At 44.3% G+C, this 21692-nt stretch overlaps 1 protein-coding gene across 1 annotated transcript; it reads left to right on the top strand.

Moving 5' to 3' along the window:
* Positions 1–1541: 1541 nt before the first annotated feature.
* Positions 1542–13926, top strand: LOC129339946 (vomeronasal type-2 receptor 26-like). Its single transcript, XM_054994509.1, has 6 exons — positions 1542–1741; positions 5830–6121; positions 6473–7327; positions 7710–7937; positions 12518–12644; positions 13025–13926. The coding sequence occupies exons 1-6, from the start codon at positions 1542–1544 to the stop codon at positions 13924–13926; spliced, it is 2604 nt and encodes an 867-aa protein (XP_054850484.1).
* The last annotated feature ends 7766 nt before the right edge of the window (positions 13927–21692 follow it).

The following is a 21692-nucleotide window of genomic DNA, read 5'->3' as shown; positions in this document are numbered from 1 at the left end:
CTGTTGCATTGGGCCTGTGAACTTCTGCTCCAAGTGCTGTTTCTGATGGCACCTCTGCACATGTCCAAAACGGAATATTCAAGTAGTTCAAATCTGTCTCATTCCAGCAATGTGTTTTCATGTTGTGTACATGTTTTACTTCTGTATCATCTTAGGGAAATGTGCATTTCCTCGACTTCCAGATGTTTAGCACGGAGTGCAAAAATTAGTTACCAGTATATTACTTGTGCTGTTTCACATAGTTAGGAACAGAGAGAGCCCATTTTGCTTCAATGAAAACCGTGAAATTTTATTCGTTCACATATTTATTTTCTCTCAGTCTTAAATGCATCAGTGAACAAGACATAGAAGCAACATAATTATTCCATTATAATAAAAGCAAGAAGTTTGCATAATTTTTCAAAAGCAATTTAGTGATTCAATGAGTAATGACCACAGATGGGCACAAACTGAAATATGAACCAAAGTTCATCATGGACTGGGCCAGTTCATGGCTCATGAACCCATGGTTCATCAGAGCCCATTTCTGACGTATCACCACAAACAGGGCCGGTGCCACCATTGAGGCGGTGAGGTGGGGGATGCATGGGCTGCGGGGCCGGAGGGGGGGCCGGAGGGGGTGCCGGGGTGGAGGCACACACCACAAAGCAGGCGTGCCTGCCTCGCGTCACCACCGCCACCAGCCAGCCCCACACCTCTGCCACTGCCACATGCCCCCGGGTGGCGCAGCAGCCGCAGGCCAGGAACAGCAGGTGGCCGGGGTGGCGTGTGGAGCGTGGGCAGCCTCATGCTGTCCCAGCCACCCACCAGCCAATGGCCCCGCCTTTACTGCGTGATGACATCATCATGTGATGATGTCATCACACAGTCCCCAGGCGAGCGTGTGGGTGTGACTGCAGGCACCAGAAACCCTGGCATCGGCGGTGACCACGAACTTTAGGCCAGTTCATTTGTTTCATTTTTCTGTCATTGCACGGTTTTTTTTTTTTTTAAAGATCTATGCAGGGCAACCTTCATTTCTGCTTGAAACCCTGTGTTTCCTCTAACGCTTCATCTTTAGGACCAACTTTTACTGTTAGTGCTTGTTAAGTTGCTGTGGCACTGTGCAGCCAAGTGGATTCAGAGGAAGAACTGAAAAAACAATTTCACTGCCAAAGATGCCACCTAATTACCACCGCTAATTTTGTTCACTCTTCCATGTAATTATCAAAATCACTGAAATCTACTTCCTGTGCCTAAGTTTCACTGCAAAGCTAAGCTTGATAAAAGGATATATGTAAGTCTTTGAAGTCTTTGTCCTTGAAAACTGAGAGATGGGTATGTCCGAAGATCTGAGTAACATTTTCCCTCTCTTTTGAGAAGACAAACTTATTGGTACTCTCCGATGGATGTCAGAGGCATGCATTTCTAGCCAACTTGATTCTAAAAACAAGGCCGATCATTTTCCCTTCTGCAAGATTATTGGCAATCAGCCACCGCACAGGACAGCTTGTAGATTATCTCAGAACAGTCTGCATCTAGACAGAATGTTTACAGCCAGGATGTTGGTTTTAATAGTTTTGCAGCTTATCTTTACGCCTATTGTGTGCAAGTGCCTTGACAGTGACCCTCTCCATGTGCCGCACGAGTGGTACCAGTCAGGAGATATCCTAATTAGTGGAATAATGTCTCAGATGTTTTACATTGCTTTCAAACATTCCTTCAAGAGGCATCCTTCAAAGGAGTTCTTTTATTCTTCCAGGTAAGGAAACATTTTTGACCCTCATTTGAAATCTGTAACACTTCTCTAGAATGTATGGATGATTAGCAGATCTGTTAGGATTGTATCTCTGAGCACTTAGTGCCCACTAATGGAGCATCAACAAATAATTCAGCAATACTATAATGACACATCTGCCACAATCCCTTGTCTAACTCAGGCTTGGGCTGACCTTCCTCTACCCTGAAGTAAAATCTCTTCTCACTAAGAGTATGAAGCTGAATACTGGGCTGGAAAGCCCTGAGTAGCATGGTTGAGGTTTAACCAACTTTTTTGCTTGTCCCACCCATTAGGAATCTAAATAGAGGAAAGATCAGGGGTTTGTGCTTCCCTTAGAAAGAAATTGGCGCACGAGGTTTATGGAAATCCAAAAGGTAACAGGAGATTTATTTACAAAAAGGTTGAGTCAGTATGCATGTAGGCAAGTGTTTAAAACTGAAGTAACTTACAGTTTTTTGTACTGAATACTTCACAGATGTGAGGCACAAAACACTTGGTATGGTTCTTAAGTTGCTGGCTTGGATGAGAGACGTTGGTTTTATTAGACTTAAATATGTTACAGTCCGTTCTTTCTGAGGTTGGCACTCCTTCCCAAGTTAGGTGCTACTCTTTTAACACACACAGAGCATGACTTCCCCTCTTCTGCAGACCTTGGGGTACTCCATTGAGTCAAACCCTTTTTAGATACTGGGCAGGCGTTATTGTTATGCTCCAGCTATAGCCCTGTTCCTGTGGCTGAAGGGGAGACTCCTTTCTACCCACTTCCTTGGCCCACTACAATCCCCAAGTCTCTTGGGTCTACACAGAAGTTAGTGCTATCTTTCCCACTTTAGTCCAAGGACTACAAGTGCTTCATGAACGTAATGATTTTTCCTTAAAGGGCACACTTCCCCCTTCCTTCCTCTCACAGAAGACTCTCTAACTGACCCTCTCTGGTCAGAAGCCGGACTCCAACTCTCCTCTCTTGTCAGTTTACTCCAAATCTCAACTCCTCCCTCTGGTAGCACCAACTGTCATCTCAACATTCTACCAACCAACTGCCATTTCAGGCTAGCCAGGGGCGGGGGGCATGTCAATCATCCTCCCCTCTTGACTGCTGCCTCAATATATGGCAATCCCAGTATTTTAAGCTGAGTCCATCACAACATCAAAGCTTGACATGAGTAGGTGAGGGAGAACACCCATGACTGAACTATCCCATGTCATGAAAGAAACAAAGACAGAGGAGGAGTGTATTAAAAAGACTACAAACAAGAGAACTATGACAGAAAAATGCCATCTCTAAAATTCTGACAGGTAAACTAGAAAATTGTACTTTATAACACGATACAAAAGACACCATTCACAGCAGCCTTGGTCCAGATGGATATGAGTTCCTTCCTGCTGTCCTGGCCCTAACTGTGTAGCACAAGGTGTCTGTAATGATAAGAAGGTACGAAACCACCGCTCTGGCCCTGAAGCTCAGCTATGCAATGGGAACAGGGGAGAGTTTCATCTCTCCCTCTTTATGGTAGATATGGAGGAGAGAATTTGAGGATTGGGAATGGACGTCTGATGGTAGGGGGTGGAGCTTAAGGACAGGGATGCACATCTCATGGCACATACATCCCTGTACTTGCTCCCATGCTTTTTAACCTGTACATAAACAGGATAATGCACAGGTTATCAGGTTCCAAGTTTGTTGCCCCCTCATTTGGTCATCAGAAAATTTCGATTCTTTTATATGCTGATGACATGGTCCTGCTCTCCCTTACCCAAACTGGACTAAAAAGGTTACTGCACCAACTAGGTGAATACTGCAAAGAGGAGGCCCTCAAAATAAATTATGACAAGACCAAGGTCATGGTGTTTAGAAGGTGGCCCAGAAGGACCACTTGGAGTATTCATGGAATTCCCATTGGACAGTGCAGCTCCTATAAGTATTTGGGAGTGACCTTTAGCGAGACACTAAGTTGGAATATACATCTGAATATTGTCAGATCCTCCACTTTAAAAATAATAGGGGCAATTCTGAGATTTTATTATACCAAGGATGGCTCTCTTGTAGACCCGGCAATAAAACTGTATTTAAGTAAGGCAATCCCCCACCTCCTTTATGGTATAGAGGTCTGGGGTTGGAAAGAACATATTATAACTCATCTGGAATCAATTCCAAAATTTTTATTAGATGATTGCTTGCACTACCCAGGGGGACCCCTGCAGCCCTAATGAGGGCGGAACTTGGTCTGCCTTCAGTTAGAGATCGGGTTCATTTGGCCATACTTAAATTCTGGAGCAAGGGCAATACTGTTATTACCAACACTTTCAGCAAGCAATGCTTTCAGCTGATGACACACAGTGGCTCACCCTGGGCAGCCTGCTACAACAACATGCTTGTTCATTATTCCATTCCAGATGATTTGTTGGGGGTTTTAAATAATGGCTCCAACTTACAAAATTGGGTCTACAGATGTGATGCTCTTTTGGACAGTCTTACAATTTCCCAATCCAGACCTTCCCCCTGGTTTAAACTGATCAAAAGAGATCATGTTAGATCTCCTTACTTAGTGAATATCACATCCCAAAATCTCAGACAATCATTTATCTCCCTGAGCTTTCAAACAATGCCGACAGCTTTACTTACAGGAAGATATCATCAAACCCCAATGGCTCTCCGTCTCTGTATATGTGGTGCCTCTGTTCCTGAGGATCTCCTACATTATATTTTATTTTGTCTTATGTATGCAGAGGTTAGAGCGAAATTTCTTGCTAATTTGTTAGTGGGGCGTAACTTTACCTCTGATATTGACAAATTAGTTTTTTTGTTATCTGATACTGATTCATTTGTCACTAGCAGAGTATCCCTGTTTGCCTTAGCTGCAAAAAAGATTAGGGCCAAGATTGTTTCCTCAGAAAACACCCCCCTAACTATCTGGTATTTATTAAGGTTCTATTTTAATCGTATTTTATTTTTGTTATTTTAATAACTGTATTTATGCTTGTATGATAAATTTCTATTTTTACTGTTCTTAACTGTGTATTGTGAAGGCCTTTGGCCATATACAATTAAACCTACTACTACTCACATAATATTCTGAAATGTAGGGAGCAGCTTTCTCCCAGGCGGGCCATGAGTCAGGAGCTCCTGGGTGGCTTGAGGGCAAATTTGGTTCTGGATCTTCATAATATATGAAGTGGACATTTGCTGAATGGTGCCATGTATTTCAAATTCTAAAATCAAATTAAAATGTATTTAACTGACATAAAATCCTCCCATTTTATGTGGGAAAAGTAGCATGAGGCTTGTTAGAAAATGTGTCCCCAAATATTCAAAAAAATCCTAACCACTGCTAATCTCTCCTTGCCAGCTTTTTTCTCCTTTTTTCTTTTTCTTTAACAGAAAAGGAACTATCCTCAGACCAAGTTTGGGAATTGATAATGCAATCCTCAAAAGACTTTAATTGTAACTGTAATATTTGAGTAGGATTCTGAATAGACTTCTTTAGGCTGACATTGGGAATTGATTTCTTTATTTGTTTGTTTTTGCCCCACTGGCCAAAAATGTATTTTCTATTTTGGACTATGCTTGTTAGCATTTGTAGTTCTATAAAATAATTCTTTGCATTATTTTTAAGTTTAACCTCCTGATCATGGTCTGTAAACTGCCTTGAGTTGAACAAGGAAGACAGAATATAAATATTTGAAAATAAATAGGTGGAGCGCTGCATTTTGTCACCTTAATGGACCCTTGACTTTATGACATGAAAACAATGTCTCTCCCTACCTGTGAAATGTTTTCAGAACTATGAAGTAGAAAAAAGAGTATCAATCCATTGAATGAGTATAATGCAAGATATCCTGACAAACATCGAGCAACATCTTGAGAGACTGGCCTTTGCTTAATCTAATATGATGTTCAGCAGCTTTGGAGGGGGAAATAAATGAAGATTGGGGAAAAGGGATTCAAGGAAATTCCTCCCCTCACTTTTTTTAGCTCTCTGCTCAATTTCGAAGAATTAATGCATCATAATTTTCATTTATTTATATTATGTTAAATGTGTTTGTGAAAGCCTATGAAACTCTCTTTGCAGTATGGTGACCAAGTTCTACCAGCATGTTCTGGCCTTGGTGTTTGCCATAAAAGAGATCAATGAAAATCCCAAGATACTGCCCAATGTCACCCTTGGATTCCACATCTATGACAGCTACTCTTATGAGAAGATGACCTATCATACCACTTTGGACCTGCTCTTCAAATCACACAGATTAGTTCCTAACTACAAGTGTTCATCCTTGAAAAACCTGATTGCTGTGGTTGGAGGACTTGGTTCTGATATCTCCATTTGCATTTCAGACATCTTAAGTCTCTACAAAATTCCACAGGTATAACCTTTGCATTGGTGGTTTAATTTTCATATACTGTATTTGATATTCTCTCTTCACTGTTTTTCTCATATCATGTTTCTGATTCAGAAACATGATGATATGTGATTGGAAATTATACATGTATAGAATTATGCATGGAGAAGAAGAAATGAATGGAAGAGTCAAATACTTCCAAATAACTGTTTCCCAGAAATGTCATGCTATTTCTCCTTGTAGAACTCGAGTCACCAGTTCTGCAGATTAAAATCTCAATGTGAGAGTGACAAACTGCTGTAGATGAGGAGAGTGAACATGTAGTCAAACAATCCTTCTAATACAACTAAAAAATATTCGGTATGTTTCTTTCAGTTCCCATATGGATCATTTGCTTCAAAGCAATGGGGATCAGTGCAGCTCCCGTTTTCTTACCATGTGGTCACTAAAGAAACCCATCAGTACATGGGTATCATCTGGTTACTCCAGCATTTTGGATGGACCTGGGTTGGTCTCTTTGTGGTAGATGATGAAAGTGGGGAACATTTCCTAAAGGATTTTGAACTGTTGCTTTCACAGCATGGACTCTGTCCCGCCTTCATACAAGAAATACCACAAAAAAATCGATTAAATGATCTGAACGCAATTAACAACATGTTCTCAGAGTTTTGTCTACTTTTCAGGTTCAACAAAGCCAGTGTATATGTTGTCTATGGAGATAGTCACACCATGGTATTACTGAACACTGTAGTGGGGTCATTGAATGAGGAATTTAAGGAATTCACATCTATTGGAAAGGTGTGGATTACAACAAGCCAAATTGATTTTGCTGTCTCGAGACTTCAGAGGGATTTCAATGTGGCCTATTTCCATGGCACCATTTCCTTGACCATTCACTCACAGGCACTTCCAGGTTTTGAGAAATTTCTTCAGGTCATAAACCCTTACAGGACATTAGCAGATGGTTTTATCAAAGTCTTTTGGGAACAAGCATTTAATTGTGTATTTCGAAATCCTTGGGTAAAAGGAAGTATGTGTACTGGGTGGGAGAGGCTGGAGAGCCTTCCTGGGCCTGTCTTTGAAATGCGCATGACTGGCCACAGCTATGGCATCTACAATGCAGTCTATGCAGTTGCACATGCTTTGCATGCCATCTACTCATCCCGATCCAATTACCAGTCAGTTTTGAGATGCAAAAGTACTGAACTCTGTCATCTCCAGCCTTGGCAGGTAACATCTACAGAATGTGTGTCTTAGCAACAAAGTGATTTCTTGGCAGCTGTAGCTAGGAATAGAGGTTTTTTCCAACTAATTTGTGAGTGTAGTTTTAGTTAAATTTATTTTTATCATTTTCATGTTTCATTGTTTTTTCATATAATGGTAAATAGTATTATTGTATTTTATATTGTTGCTACTGATCTGCAGTCCTTAGTAATCTTGATATGGAAGGAAGGAAGGAAGGAAGGAAGGAAGGAAGGAAGGAAGGAAGGAAGGAAGGAAGGAAGGAAGGAAGGAAGGAAGGAAGGAAGGAAGGAAGGAAGGGAGTGTTATTCTCAGTATGAGGAATTCAAGATACTGCTCTCTCTCTCTTCTTTTTGTTTCTTTGAATTAGCTCCGCCAGTTTCTTCAAGGAATTGCATTTAACAACTCAGCTGGAGAAACAGTCTCTTTTGATGAGAAAAGGGAAACGGGAGCTGGATTTGACATCATGAACATGGTCACATTCCCAAACAACTCCATCACTAAAATCAAAGTTGGGCGAGTAGACCCCAAAGCTCTTGAAAGGAAAGAAGTCATCCTACACGAGGATTTACTTGTGTGGCACAGGGGCTTTAACCAGGTATGGATTCCACAGCATTCTGCAGGGCAGCTACATTCTGTGAGTTGGTCATCTGTAGGGAAGGGCAGAAACATCCTTTGTTGCATAATCAGATATCGTCATGGTTGATTAATCCCTGTAGCAAGCCAATATTTATCAGAAACAAAAAACTAAGGTGTTAATTAAGGATTTAATGAGATTGTTTTTATTATTAGACTAGAAACAGAGCCCATTGTGCAAATAAATACAACGGGCTCTAGAAAGCTGGGGCTGGGGAGGGCTGGTGGGAGGGTGTGGTTAGAAAGGGCTGGCAAATGGGGGGGCAAAGGGGGTCTGGGGAGAGGTGAAAAGCAGGAGGGGTCTGGGGAGGGATGGTAGGTAGGGAGGCAATGAAAGTTTGGGGAAGGCCTTTACCCTCCATACCCCACCAGTCTCTCAGCCCTCCCCCAAACCCCATTGCCTCCCTATCTGCCATTCTCTTCCACACCCCACCTGCCTCTGACCCCTCTCCAAAACCCCATTGCCTCCCTCCCTGCCTTTCCCCTCCAAGGGAGGGCTGAGAGACAGGTGGGGTCCGGAGGGGAAAGGCGAGGGAGGAAATGGGGTTTTGGAGAGGGCTGAGAGACAGGTGGAGTGCAGAAGGGAAAGGCAAGGAGGGAGGAAATGGGGTTTTGGAGAGGGCTGAGAGACTGGTGGGGTGCAGAAGGGAAAGGCAAGGAGGGAGGAAATGGGGTTTTGGAGAGGGCTGAGAGACTGGTGGGGTGCAGAAGGGAAAGGCAAGGAGGGAGGAAATGGGGTTTTGGAGAGGGCTGAGAGACTGGTGGGGTGCAGAAGGGAAAGGCAAGGAGGGAGGAAATGGGGTTTTGGAGAGGGCTGAGAGACTGGTGGGGTGCAGAAGGGAAAGGCGAGGAGGGAGGAAATGGGGTTTTGAAGAGGGCTGAGAGACAGGTGGGATGCAGAAGGGAAAGGCAAGGAGGGATGAAATGGGGTTTTGGAGAGGGCTGAGAGACAGGAGGGGTGCGGAGGGGAAAGGCAGGGAGGGAGGAAATGGGGTTTTGGAGAGGGCTGAGAGACAGGTGGGATCCAGAAGGGAAAGGCAAGGAGGGATGAAATGGGGTTTTGGAGAGGGCTGAGAGACAGGTGGGGTGCGGAGGGGAAAGGCAAGGAGGGAGGAAATGGGGTTTTGGAGAGGGCTGAGAGACAGGTGGGGTGCAGAAGGGAAAGGCAAGGAGGGAGGAAATGGGGTTTTGGAGAGGGCTGAGAGACAGGTGGGGTGCGGAGGGGAAAGGCAGGGAGGGATGAAATGGGGTTTTGGAGAGGGCTGAGAAACTGGTGGGGTGCAGAAGGGAAAGGCGAGGAGGGAGGAAATGGGGTTTTGGAGAGGGCTGAGAGACAGGTGGGGTGAAGAAGGGAAAGGCAAGGAGGGAGGAAATGGGGTTTTGGAGAGGGCTGAGAGACAGGTGGGGTGCAGAAGGGAAAGGCAAGGAGGGATGAAATGGGGTTGTGGAGAGGGCTGAGAGACAGGTGGGGTGCAGAAGGGAAAGGCAAGGAGGGAGGAAATGGGGTTTTGGAGAGGGCTGAGAGACAGGTGAGGTGCAGAAGGGAAAGGCAAGGAGGGATGAAATGGGGTTTTGGAGAGGGCTGAGAGACAGGTGGGGTGCAGAAGGGAAAGGCAAGAAGGGAGGAAATGGGGTTTTGGAGAGGGCTGAGAGACAGGTGGGGTGCAGAAGGGAAAGGCAAGGAGGGATGAAATGGGGTTGTGGAGAGGGCTGAGAGACAGGTGGGGTGCAGAAGGGAAAGGCAAGGAGGGAGGAAATGGGGTTTTGGAGAGGGCTGAGAGACAGGTGGGGTGCAGAAGGGAAAGGCAAGGAGGGAGGAAATGGGGTTTTGGAGAGGGCTGAGAGACAGGTGGGGTGCAGAAGGGAAAGGCAAGGAGGGAGGAAATGGGGTTTTGGAGAGGGCTGAGAGACAGGTGGGGTGCAGAAGGGAAAGGCAAGGGGGGAGGAAATGGGGTTTTGGAGAGGGCTGAGAGACAGGTGGGGTGCAGAAGGGAAAGGCAAGGAGGGAGGAAATGGGGTTTTGGAGAGGGCTGAGAGACAGGTGGGGTGCGGAGGGGAAAGGCAGGGAGGGAGGAAATGGGGTTTTGGAGAGGGCTGAGAAACTGGTGGGGTGCAGAAGGGAAAGGCGAGGAGGGAGGAAATGGGGTTTTGGAGAGGGCTGAGAGACAGGTGGGGTGAAGAAGGGAAAGGCAAGGAGGGAGGAAATGGGGTTTTGGAGAGGGCTGAGAGACAGGTGGGGTGCAGAAGGGAAAGGCAAGGAGGGATGAAATGGGGTTGTGGAGAGGGCTGAGAGACAGGTGGGGTGCAGAAGGGAAAGGCAAGGAGGGAGGAAATGGGGTATTGGAGGGGGCTGAGAGACAGGTGGGGTGCAGAAGGGAAAGGCAAGGAGGGAGGAAATGGGGTTTTGGAGAGGGCTGAGAGACAGGTGGGGTGCAGAAGGGAAAGGCAAGAAGGGAGGAAATGGGGTTTTGGAGAGGGCTGAGAGACAGGTGGGGTGCAGAAGGGAAAGGCAAGGAGGGATGAAATGGGGTTGTGGAGAGGGCTGAGAGACAGGTGGGGTGCAGAAGGGAAAGGCAAGGAGGGAGGAAATGGGGTTTTGGAGAGGGCTGAGAGATAGGTGGGGTGCAGAAGGGAAAGGCAAGGAGGGAGGAAATGGGGTTTTGGAGAGGGCTGAGAGACAGGTGGGGTGCAGAAGGGAAAGGCAAGGAGGGAGGAAATGGGGTTTTGGAGAGGGCTGAGAGACAGGTGGGGTGCAGAAGGGAAAGGCAAGGAGGGAGCAAATGGGGTTTTGGAGAGGGCTGAGAGACAGGTGGGGTGCAGAAGGGAAAGGCAAGGAGGGAGGAAATGGGGTATTGGAGGGGGCTGAGAGACAGGTGGGGTGCAGAAGGGAAAGGCAAGGAGGGAGGAAATGGGGTATTGGAGGGGGCTGAGAGACAGGTGGGGTGCAGAAGGGAAAGGCAAGGAGGGAGGAAATGGGGTTTTGGAGAGGGCTGAGAGACAGGTGGGGTGCAGAAGGGAAAGGCAAGGAGGGAGGAAATGGAGTCGTGGAGAGGGCTGAGAGACAGGTGGGGTGCAGAAGGGAAAGGCAAGGAGGGAGGAAATGGGGTTTTGGAGAGGGCTGAGAGACAGGTGGGGTGCAGAAGGGAAAGGCAAGGAGGGAGGAAATGGGGTTTTGGAGAGGGCTGAGAGACAGGTGGGGTGCAGAAGGGAAAGGCAAGGAGGGAGGAAATGGGGTTTTGGAGAGGGCTGAGAGACAGGTGGGGTGCAGAAGGGAAAGGCAAGGAGGGAGGAAATGGGGTTTTGGAGAGGGCTGAGAGACAGGTGGGGTGCAGAAGGGAAAGGCAGGGAGGGAGGAAATGGGGTATTGGAGGGGGCTGAGAGACAGGTGGGGTGCAGAAGGGAAAGGCAAGGAGGGAGGAAATGGGGTATTGGAGGGGGCTGAGAGACAGGTGGGGTGCAGAAGGGAAAGGCAAGGAGGGAGGAAATGGGGTTTTGGAGAGGGCTGAGAGACAGGTGGGGTGCAGAGGGGAAAGGCAAGAGGGGAGGAAATGGGGTTTGGGGAAGGGGTTAGAGACAGGTGGAGTGCGGAGGGGGAAGGCAAGGAGGGAGGCAATGGGGGTTTAAATCGGAATGCGGCGCCGCGGCTCCAGGGGCCATGGAGGGCGGCGGCGCTCCGCCCGCGCCGCTTTTCCCCGGGCCTGAGGCGAGTTTAGCACGGCTGCCCTGCGCTCCGCTCTCCTCAAACCCGGGGCGAGATGCTGCGAGAGGAGCAGCGCCGCCGCCGTGCAAAGCCCCGGGTCTTTGCAGAGCGGTGCGCCCGCCTGTGGCGAGGGTCAGAGCGCGGCGGGCTTCTCTCCCGCCGCGGCTGCCCCGGGGCTTGCCGGCGCCGCGTGCCTCCGCCCTCCAACCGGGCTGCGAAGCCCGCGGCGTCAAGCAGCGCCTCCTTAAGCCTCCCCCTCGGCGCGCTTTTATGCTGGTGCGCCCTGGCATGCGCACCAGCATCCATGTGAGTCTTTGCAGAGCGGTAAGACGTTAAGAGAATTATGTAGTAGGATTTAAAGTATGCTTGTTGATAATTCCAAGGCGATCAACAGTCAAGGAAAAAGTGGAATGTTTGCTCCATGTGATGACAGCTACTTTACTATTACTTTCCAAGTTACAGAAATCTCAAATAGTATCTAAATGACAGGGCTGGATTCTTCTATTGTGATAAAGTCAAGCTACAACTTTCTGGTACATTGACTTCATTGGATTTAGAAGGGTATTGCAGAGTTTAGGACGATACTCTAAATCTGTGCTACACTGAAAATTTAGACGCAACTTCCTACTATATCTGAGTAAAAGAACATCAAGAAATTCTAAACAATTTTTAAAAGCTAGTCAACGTTAATAATTATTGGAATTCTAAGTTTACCAATGTTATCTGGATTCCTTTTATTCTCTTAATGATAATCTGCTTTTTTTTTCTTTGATGGTTGTTTGTTGCTATGAACATTCATTAGATTATAAGTTGCTCTAAGACTCTGTCTGCTTCTTGGATAGGAAGTGCCTGTTTCTAGATGCAGTGACACATGTCAGCCCGGTTATCAGAAGAAAAAGAGAGAAGGGGAACCATTTTGTTGCTATGACTGTGCTCCTTGCCCAGAAGGGAAGATTTCAGTCCAGGAAGGTAGGCAACTATGACTTTACCTGAGAGCTCTGCAAACGCATACACATGCTCTGAGGTGTGAAAAATGTACCGTGGCACTGAGGCAAATGTCACAATTTTGAGAAAGTAGGTAGCCCACTTGCTTTTGCAAGAAGAACATCTGAGGTTAGTCCTTGACTTCTCCCATTAAAATGATGTTAAGAAAGATGGCTGAGAGAAGTAACTGGGCTTTTACAAGGTAATTTAATAATATTAAACACATTTTAGGTGATGCTTCCATACAAATATCCGCTTGCTGGAACTGAGCATGAATGATATTTCACATCTTGAAGAGTGCTAGGAGAATCAGATTTTCTTATGAATTGACATTGAAATGGCCATGCTTCCTGTTCCGTCACTAGATACGGATGACTGTTCTAAATGTCCAGAAGATCAGTATCCAAGCAGGAACCAAGATCGATGTATTCCCAAGAAGATAAACTTTCTCTCCTATCAAGAACCAATGGGAATGTGTTTGGCCTCGGTTGCTGCTTCTTTCTCACTTATCACAGTTTTCATGCTAAGAACTTTTATTAAGCTCAAAGATACTCCCATTGTCAAAGCCAACAATAAAGATATCACATACGCTCTCCTAATCTCTCTCCAGTTTTGCTTTCTCTGTTCTTTCCTCTTCCTTGGAAGACCAAACAAGTGGACTTGCTTCTTCCGACAACCAGCTTTCGGCATCATCTTCTCTGTGTCTGTTTCTTGTGTCTTGGCCAAAACCATCACTGTCGTTTTAGCTTTCATGGCCACCAAACCAGGGGCCAATATAAGGAAGTGGGTGGGGAAACGATTGACAAACTGTATTGTCCTTTCTTGTTCCGTTACCCAAGTGTGTATCTGTACAGTGTGGCTAGGAACCACTCCCCCGTTCCCAGATTTGGACACAAAGTCACTGACTGAAGAGATCATAGCAGAATGTAATGAAGGCTCTGTGGTTATGTTTTATATTGTTCTAGGCTTCATGGGACTTCTGTCCTTTATAAGCTTCACTGTGGCTTTCTTTGCCCGGAAGTTGCCGGACACTTTTAATGAAGCCAAGTTTATCACCTTCAGCATGCTGATATTTTGCAGTGTTTGGTTGTCTTTTGTTCCAACTTACCTGAGCACCAAAGGGAAATCTATGGTCGTGGTAGAGGTTTTCTCTATCTTGGCCTCCAGTGCTGGGTTACTGTGCTGTATTTTTTTCCCCAAATGCTACATTATTGTTCTGCGGCCTGAGCTGAACAAAAGAGAACAAGTAATAACAAGAAAGCATTAAAGGATTGTTATCCTCCGCATTTCTCCTGTGGAACAAAGATGATTTACCTAGTCTGAACGTTGCTGGTTCTACCATTTGTAACATTCCAACTGACTACTTATATGTTCCAGTATGTAAACACTCATTTCATTTTGGAATAAATAATTGTGAAATATCAAGTGATGCTTTCACAAACAGTTATTTACTCCATAGACATATGGATACTTGAAGACCTGCCAGATCCATTTGCTTCTGTTCATAACTACAGAGACATGGATTTTCAGTGATTTATTTGGGACTTCATCAGTCTTTGTATGTTTTCATGGGGTTGCTTCACTCTGTTCCTTTCTAGCCATGCAGTTCAATGCAAATTATGATTTGTGTATGCATGTTCTCACCAAATCCTGTTGAGTTCTCCTACCACCCATCCTTGCTGCATAGCTCATCCATTCAACAGGCAATTCTTTAAGTAGATTATTACATCACTCTCAAATGGCATAATCCTGTCATAAACTGGCTTGCAGAATCACTGACAGGCAATGTGGCAGCCAGGAGATGAGGCAAGCATGGAGGGCAAAAGGCTCCCATCTGTGGTGGGCACGCATGCTGAGAGAAGTGGGGTGATGAAATAAGCGACTTAGCATTTCTTGGATATTGGGGGGTACTGCACGTCTCTCTGTTTGTCTGTGTAACTCTCTTGATAGTAAGCTGCTTCTCTGTCTAAGACGGGAATGCCTCCTGACTACTCCTCTGTATCTCTTGGGAGATTTTCCAATCCCTTGTCTCATGGTCTTCCAAATGAGAAGGATGCATTTCTCAGAGCTCCTGCCATGAAGGCCTCATCCACAGACCCTCCTGCAGCCTCGCTGCGAGATTCTGGCCATGGCTTATTAATAGGACAAGTGGCTCTTTAAACTAGGACTCTTTCTTGCTACTCCAAGATTTTGCTATGTCAGGTCCAGTGTGTATACAAGCTGTACTGACTCCATTTTCTAATGCTTCTAGTGTTTAAGTGCTTTTCCCACAGGTGCACCCGTTCCCAGGCAGATTGCTCACCGGACGAGATTGTTTTGTCTAACACCGTTCCACCAAGGATTGGCCTTCAGAGAGAGCAACTTCCCAAGACTGAAGGGTGTTGTTTTGAGAACTGTGGGGGGAGGCTGGTTCAGCTGAGAACTGTTACTTTGTACCTCATGCTTTGCCCATCATTGGTAACAATGATCTTGTACCATCCTGAGTCTTCTATTCAGGACAGTGGACTATAATGAACCTTTTCTGCAGTAAAGTTTCTCTATTCAAACAATGGACTCTTGTTTGCTTGTGAAGGGGAACCTGTAGGAAGAGCATTATTTAGCCACAGTCTGACATGCTATGGCTGGAATCTACCTCATTAAAAATGTATGTTCTATCTTTCTACAATTTGTCTGAGGATTAATTAAAGCATGTTGTGGTAAATGCTTCTGATTAAATACAACTAAATTCCTAACATGGGAGAGGATCTTAGGAGTGTCCTGGATAGACATGGACACGAACAGAAAAAAAAAACCCAAACATGATGTTCATTGTTCATTGCCATCCACGAACAATGAACAACGAATACTGACAAACATGATCCTGTCACGAACACATTCGTTGTTCGTTGTTCATGGGCACCAGCAGGCTCTCCTCTAACCAACAAGATCCCTACTGCAACACTCCCAGAAACCCTACCTGAACAGGCAGCAGGAAAGGTACCAATAATAAATAATAGCTTGGTTCCAGAGCCTGGCAGCAGCCCTGGAACCTGAAGGGGTAGATCCCTATCCCACCACACACAAAGAAAATTCAAGCTCCAATGCACTCACCCTGTCTCTAACAGCAGCTGTCTCTCCCTGAAAGCCAGAGCTGGGAGCCCCCCTCCCCTCTGGTCTTTTCTTCTTGTAACAATTTGGAGTTCCAGTTCACACTTGGAAGGCAGACTTGCCTATCAAGCAAAATTGAACTTAGATTGGGGTTTCCAGGGCAACAGCAGGAGTTCAGACAGAGTTCAGACAATCCCTGTCTGAGTTGCTATGGGAATTGATTGCAGGTGCCAGACTGTCTGCCTTGATAAACAGCAACGAACAAGGCTTGCAACGACCACCTGTTCATTTAGAATGGGGCCTCACAAACAGCTTGTTCACAAACAGCTTGTTCACGAACAGCAGATTGGGCTGGCTATTGCAGGCTTCACCCTGGGTGTTAAGGACCACCAGGATCATTCTTGGATGGGTGCTACAACCCCTGACATCCTGTGGTGCCTAGAAGTCATGCGGGGTAATGCATGACTTCAAGCGGCAAGGGCACATTCGATGTAGTGGATCTCTTGCCCTATGCTGTGCCATGGCTCCAATGGTAACCAGGTTACCATATTGTATCTTTTCCCGTAAATGCTACATTATTCTTCTGAGGCCTGAGCTGAACAAAAGAGAACAAAAGCAACAAAGGAAACAAAGACATTCTGATAGATCCAGGTTAAAATCTCAACTCTCCTATGGCAACTCTCTCAGTGACCTTAGACTAGTCACATTCTCTTAGCCTAACCTACCTCATAAGGTTGTTGTGAGGACAAAATGGAGGACAGGAGAATGATGTAAGCTGCTTTGGATCCCCATGGGAAGAAAGGTGACAGTAAAGAAAATAAAGAAATAAATAAGTGTGAGTCTAGTCTAGGTCTTTGCTTTGTATACCATTAATACATCTTTTACTCATATGTTCCACTGATTTGATTTTGATTTTGGTATGTGAAGATTTATTGTGTCACCTGGGGAGTATATGACAGGGTCAGGTGGCTAGGGGACCACATGCAATACCACATAGATAGATAGATAGATAGATAGATAGATAGATAGATAGATAGATAGATAGATAGATAGATAGATAGATAGATAGATAGAAAGAAAGAAAGAAAGAAAGAAAGAAAGAAAGAAAGAAAGAAAGAAAGAAAGAAAGAAAGAAAGAAAGAAAGAAAGAAAGAAAGAAAGAAAGAAAGCATCTTTTCTTTTCTGTAGACAGAAGCAAATCCTATGGCTACAGGGCACCATTCAGAAACAGGATCTATATGAAAGCAGAGAGCCCCTACTGCAAGCTTGAGACAGCACAGTATTTGCTGTAAAGTAGAAGTGATTACAAATAGATTGTAAGTTGGACAATCTGTTTGGCAGGAACATAAGCAAGCTCTTTTTACTTGGAAAACATCTCCGTCAGTCAGATATCTGTACTACCCCCTCTCTGCCTCGTGAAATGGAGACTGAAACAGAATATTCATAGAATTTACCTCCAATCATGTTTTCTTTTCAAAAAATTCATTTTTTTTTTTAAAGTCCCAAAGCACCCGGGGCTTTGGGACTTGCCCAGGCAGGTCAAGGCAGAGGTCTAGGAGTGACCCCATGGCTTGACCTGTACCGCTTTACCCTTGCCGCAGTTATGTTTAATGTTCTCGTTGAGGTTAATTTAATAAAGTGGCCCTTAGATCCAGCACCTGTGTCTGTCTCTTCCTTCTGACTACGGGTTCAATGAGTTGGCTCCTGCCATTTTCTTTCACTCCTTTTCAGCCAATTCTCCTTACTACAACACTTGTACAAGAGAAGAGAGCTTTCATATTTACATGTCCTATGATCTCCATCTTAGCCTTCTGGGTAGGAAAATTATTCTTCCTTTTTTCACTAGCATCAAAACTAGTTGGATCTAATCTGATGCCAAGCTAATATAAAAACAACCTAAGTACACCACTTTTATATTTTGGCCACTTGAACATGGTACTTTTTCTTCTGTACTTGCATGGCAGGATTCTGTCTCCTTTCCATCTCTTTCCTCATCAAATGATGCCCTGAGAATCAGCTTTCAGTCGCATTTGAATTGACCACTGAATTTATCCCTTTTTTCTTGTCAAACATGAATGCCTCTATCAAACGCCCAGGAGAGCTCTATCCAAGTAATGGACATAACCAATGTATTTCCAAAGTTATAAGATTTTTGTTTTATGAAGAACCTTATCTTCAGAAGCTTTTTCCTTCTCCATGTCCACAGTATGGGGCCAGGAACTTTTATTAAGCACAGAGATACCCCCATAGTCAAAGCCAACAACAAAAATGTCACCTACACCCTCCTCATCTCCCTCCTGCTCTGCTTCCTCTGTTCTTTCCTCTTCCTTGGAAGACCAAGCAAGATGACCTGCTTATTTCGACAAGCTGCTTTTGGCATCATCTTCACCGTGACTGTTTCTTGTGTATTGGCCAAAGCCGTCACTGTGGTGGTTTCTTTCATGGTGACCAAACCAGGATCCTGCATGAGAAAGTGGCTGGGGAAGAGTCTGACCAGCTTCATAGTCCTTTCCTTCTCCATTATGCAGATGTGCTTTTGTACAGTGTGGCTAGGAACCTCTCCCCCCTTGCCAGATTGGACGCACAGTCATTGACTGAAGAGATCATAGCTGAATGCAATGAAGGGTCTGTTCTTATATTTTATATTGTCCTGGGCTATATGGGACTTCTGTCCCTCAACAACTTGACCGTGGCTTCCCCAACCAGGAAGCTACCAGTTTCAATGAAGCCAAGTTCATCACCTTCAGCATGTTGATATTTTGCAGTGTTTGGTTATCTTTTGTTCCAAACTATCTGAGCGCCAATGGGAAATACATGGTAGCCATCGAAATCTTCTCAATCTTGCCCTCCAGTGCAGTGTTGCTTGCTTGTATTTTCTCTCCCTTCATGCTACATCATTGCACTGAGGGCTGAATTGAACAAGAGGAATCAGCTAATAATTAACACTGTATGTCATCTTTCATGTATTTTGTTTATGTTTTCTATGAAGTGGAGGTAGCAGTAATACCTAAGTCAGGTTAAGCTTGGGTACCAATGTGTTCAATATACAAATTCCAAGCAAACATCATTTACATAAGAATATTTCCTATGAACAAATACTGAAACATATCAGTGCATAGTTATTCTTCGTGAATGTGTTTCTTTATTAATAGAGTAGCTGAATACTTTTTTATTTGATGCATATGTCCCAAAGTGTCTAAATTTATAGAGAAATGTCAGCATTCACCAGATGACACACTTTCTCATCATATGATTGTAATGCACTACCTCACCTAAAATAAATATATAAAATGTGCATAATTCTGTGTGAAATATATATTTTATCGTAACACACAACTTCCTGAGTAGATCCGGAACAAAGTACTGTGCCTTCTAAGGATACATGAGACATAAATATAATAGATATGTATGCCAAAAGTGACTTGGAAAACTGTACCCTTCCCTCCTCTTTTGTGAGCAGACATAGCAAGAAGAAAAGGACCCAAGGCCTAAATGATTATCCCTCTGGGTATTGAGTAAATAAGATAAAGAATTGAACTAGGTGATTACATAGGAAGAACTGGTTTGGATAGTGGAAAAGCGCTATCTCCCAGTTACATGAGGAAGTTTGCCTCACCTTGCACTGGGAGGAGCAATGAAATAAAGACAATGCTTTCCACCGTCTTCAGCAGCAGCACCTAGCTGAACGCACATCGATTGAGAATGGAGGAGCAAACAGATAGTCCCCATATTCTGATTGGTTTCATTTAGGACCATGTGGAAAAGTGAAGAACCTTTGATATTTCTCTTAGTAGATGATGCACTGAATGTGAGTCAGCACTGTGATGCGGTAGTCAAAAAGGCCAATGCAAATTTAGGCTGTATCAATAGATGGATAGTGTCCAGATCATGCAACGTAATGGTATCTCTTTACTCTGTTTTGGTTAGACCTCACTAGGACTACAGTTTTGGGCATCACAGTTAGCAGTTAGAAAGGTTTTTGATAAGCAGAAACGTGCCCAGAGAAGAGCAGCAAAGATGGTCAGTGGTCTGGAGACCAAGTCCTATAAAGAAAGGTTGAAGGAGCTGGGTATTTTTAGCCTGGAGAGGAGGCAACTGAGAGGTGATATGACAGCCTTTTTCATGAATTTGAAGGGCTGTCATATAGAGGATTGAGTGGACTTGTTTTCTGACTTCAGACTTCACATACTTCCCCAAATTACGTGCTTGTTCTGTCCTGCCACATGGTAAATTGCAACCACAGAATAACAACACTGGGCCCACCAATTTTTTCCCACATAAAACAAAATGAACTCCAAGGTTTATTTTGACTTAATAATCTTTAATTTAAAGCCAGCGGACTGGTTAGAAATAATAATACAGAAAAATAAGTTCTTCAAAAGAAAATTGAAGTAAACAGATGCTGAATTTTCTGTTTACATGGTTGAGTTGGTGGTGAGTCTTAGGTTCAATGAGCTATTCTCAAACAAATGCGGGGGATTTGTCTAGTTTCTAACCATGGTTTTCACTAGACTTGTGAGGAACATTATGCATAACTTAAAGCATCAGCCCATGAATGATCAGCTACATCAAAAACAACATCTGCCCCCAGACTCTTTAGCTCAAACTGGAGTTGCTGAGGGTAAAGTTGTTGAATATAATTAGTTTAATGCTTGTGTGTTTCATATTTCTGAGGTCCTTTATTCTTTTAATATTACTTCATGTTTCTCACATTGTTTCATGTCTCTTCCATTATACAGTGTAGTAGGTAAAAAAAATATTGCATGCGGCCAAAGCCTGTTACATTCTTGAATAATATTAAAAATATATAAAATTGAAGGGTTCATGAGAGAAAAACAATAAAATCAGAATGGAGGAATAATAAAAAGGGGGGGAAAAACAATAACTGGACCTGAAAAAAATCAGACTGCAACACATTTGCCCAAAGTATGACTTTTGCACTAATTTTCATTGCAGCAAATACAAATAACAAAACCACATAGGTAACATGTAGGTTGAAAAAGAGTTTTCTCCATAGCAGCAACACAATCAAGGCCGGCTAAGATTGCTTCAATAAATTTAGAACTAGGCTCCCAGAAAAGAGAACAGGATTGAACATAATGAGAAATATTCTCCACTTCCAGATACATGATAAGGGACCCCTAGCTAACTAACAGACATCACAGAAGAAATAGAGTCACTAATTCTTTCTCTGTATTAACCGCTAGGAAACAACTAGCACAAATAGGTTCCCTAATTCTTTCTCCGAATTAACTGTTCCCTTCTGTTCAGCTCAGGTCTCAGAATAATAACGTAGCACTTGGGGGAAAAGATACAGCACAATAACCCAGCACTGGAGGCCAAGATGGAGAAGATCTCCACGGCTACCATGGATTTCCCTTTAGTGCTCAGGTAGGTCGGAACAAAAGACACCCAAACGCTGCAAAACATCAGCATGCTAAAGGTGATGAACTTGGCTTCATTGAAACTGTCTGGAAGCTTCCTGGCTAGGAAAGCCACAGTCAAGGTGATGAGAGAGAGAAATCCTAAGTAGCCCAAAACACTATAAAACATGAGGGTAGACCCTTTGTTACACCCTGCTACAATCTCTGTAATTGACTGCATATCTAAATCTGGGAAGGGAGGAGATGTTCGTAACCACAACATACAAATGGTTGTTGGACAAGGGAGCAAAGGAAAATTATAGAGTTGGTCAGTCGTTTCCCCATCCATTTCCTCATGCTGAACCCTGGTTTGGTGGCCATGAAAGCTGCAACCACGGTGATAGTTTTGGCTAAAACACAAGAAACAGCCACTGAGAAGATGATGCCAAAAGCAGATTGCTGGAGGTAACAGGTGACCTTGGTAGGTTGTTCGAGAAACAGCAAAGAAGAAAGAAAAAAGAGGAAGAGAGAGATCAGTAGAGCATATGTTATATTTTGGTTGTTGGCTTTGACTACAGGGGTA

This window comes from Eublepharis macularius, chromosome 12 (genome assembly GCF_028583425.1).
Source record: "Eublepharis macularius isolate TG4126 chromosome 12, MPM_Emac_v1.0, whole genome shotgun sequence".
NCBI classification, from domain to species: Eukaryota; Metazoa; Chordata; class Lepidosauria; order Squamata; family Eublepharidae; genus Eublepharis; species Eublepharis macularius.
This window is presented reverse-complemented; position numbering and strand designations above follow the sequence as displayed.

What these genes read in the sequence shown, in the direction of transcription:
- LOC129339946 (XM_054994509.1), top strand. Translation starts at nt 1,542, where the DNA reads ATGTTGGTTTTAATAGTTTTGCAGCTTATCTTTACGCCTATTGTGTGC. An exon ending in GAGTTCTTTTATTCTTCCAG is followed by an intron (nt 1,742 to 5,829) that starts GTAAGGAAACAT and finishes CTCTCTTTGCAG; the next exon opens with TATGGTGACCAAGTTCTACC. An exon ending in GGCACAGGGGCTTTAACCAG is followed by an intron (nt 7,938 to 12,517) that starts GTATGGATTCCA and finishes CTTCTTGGATAG; the next exon opens with GAAGTGCCTGTTTCTAGATG.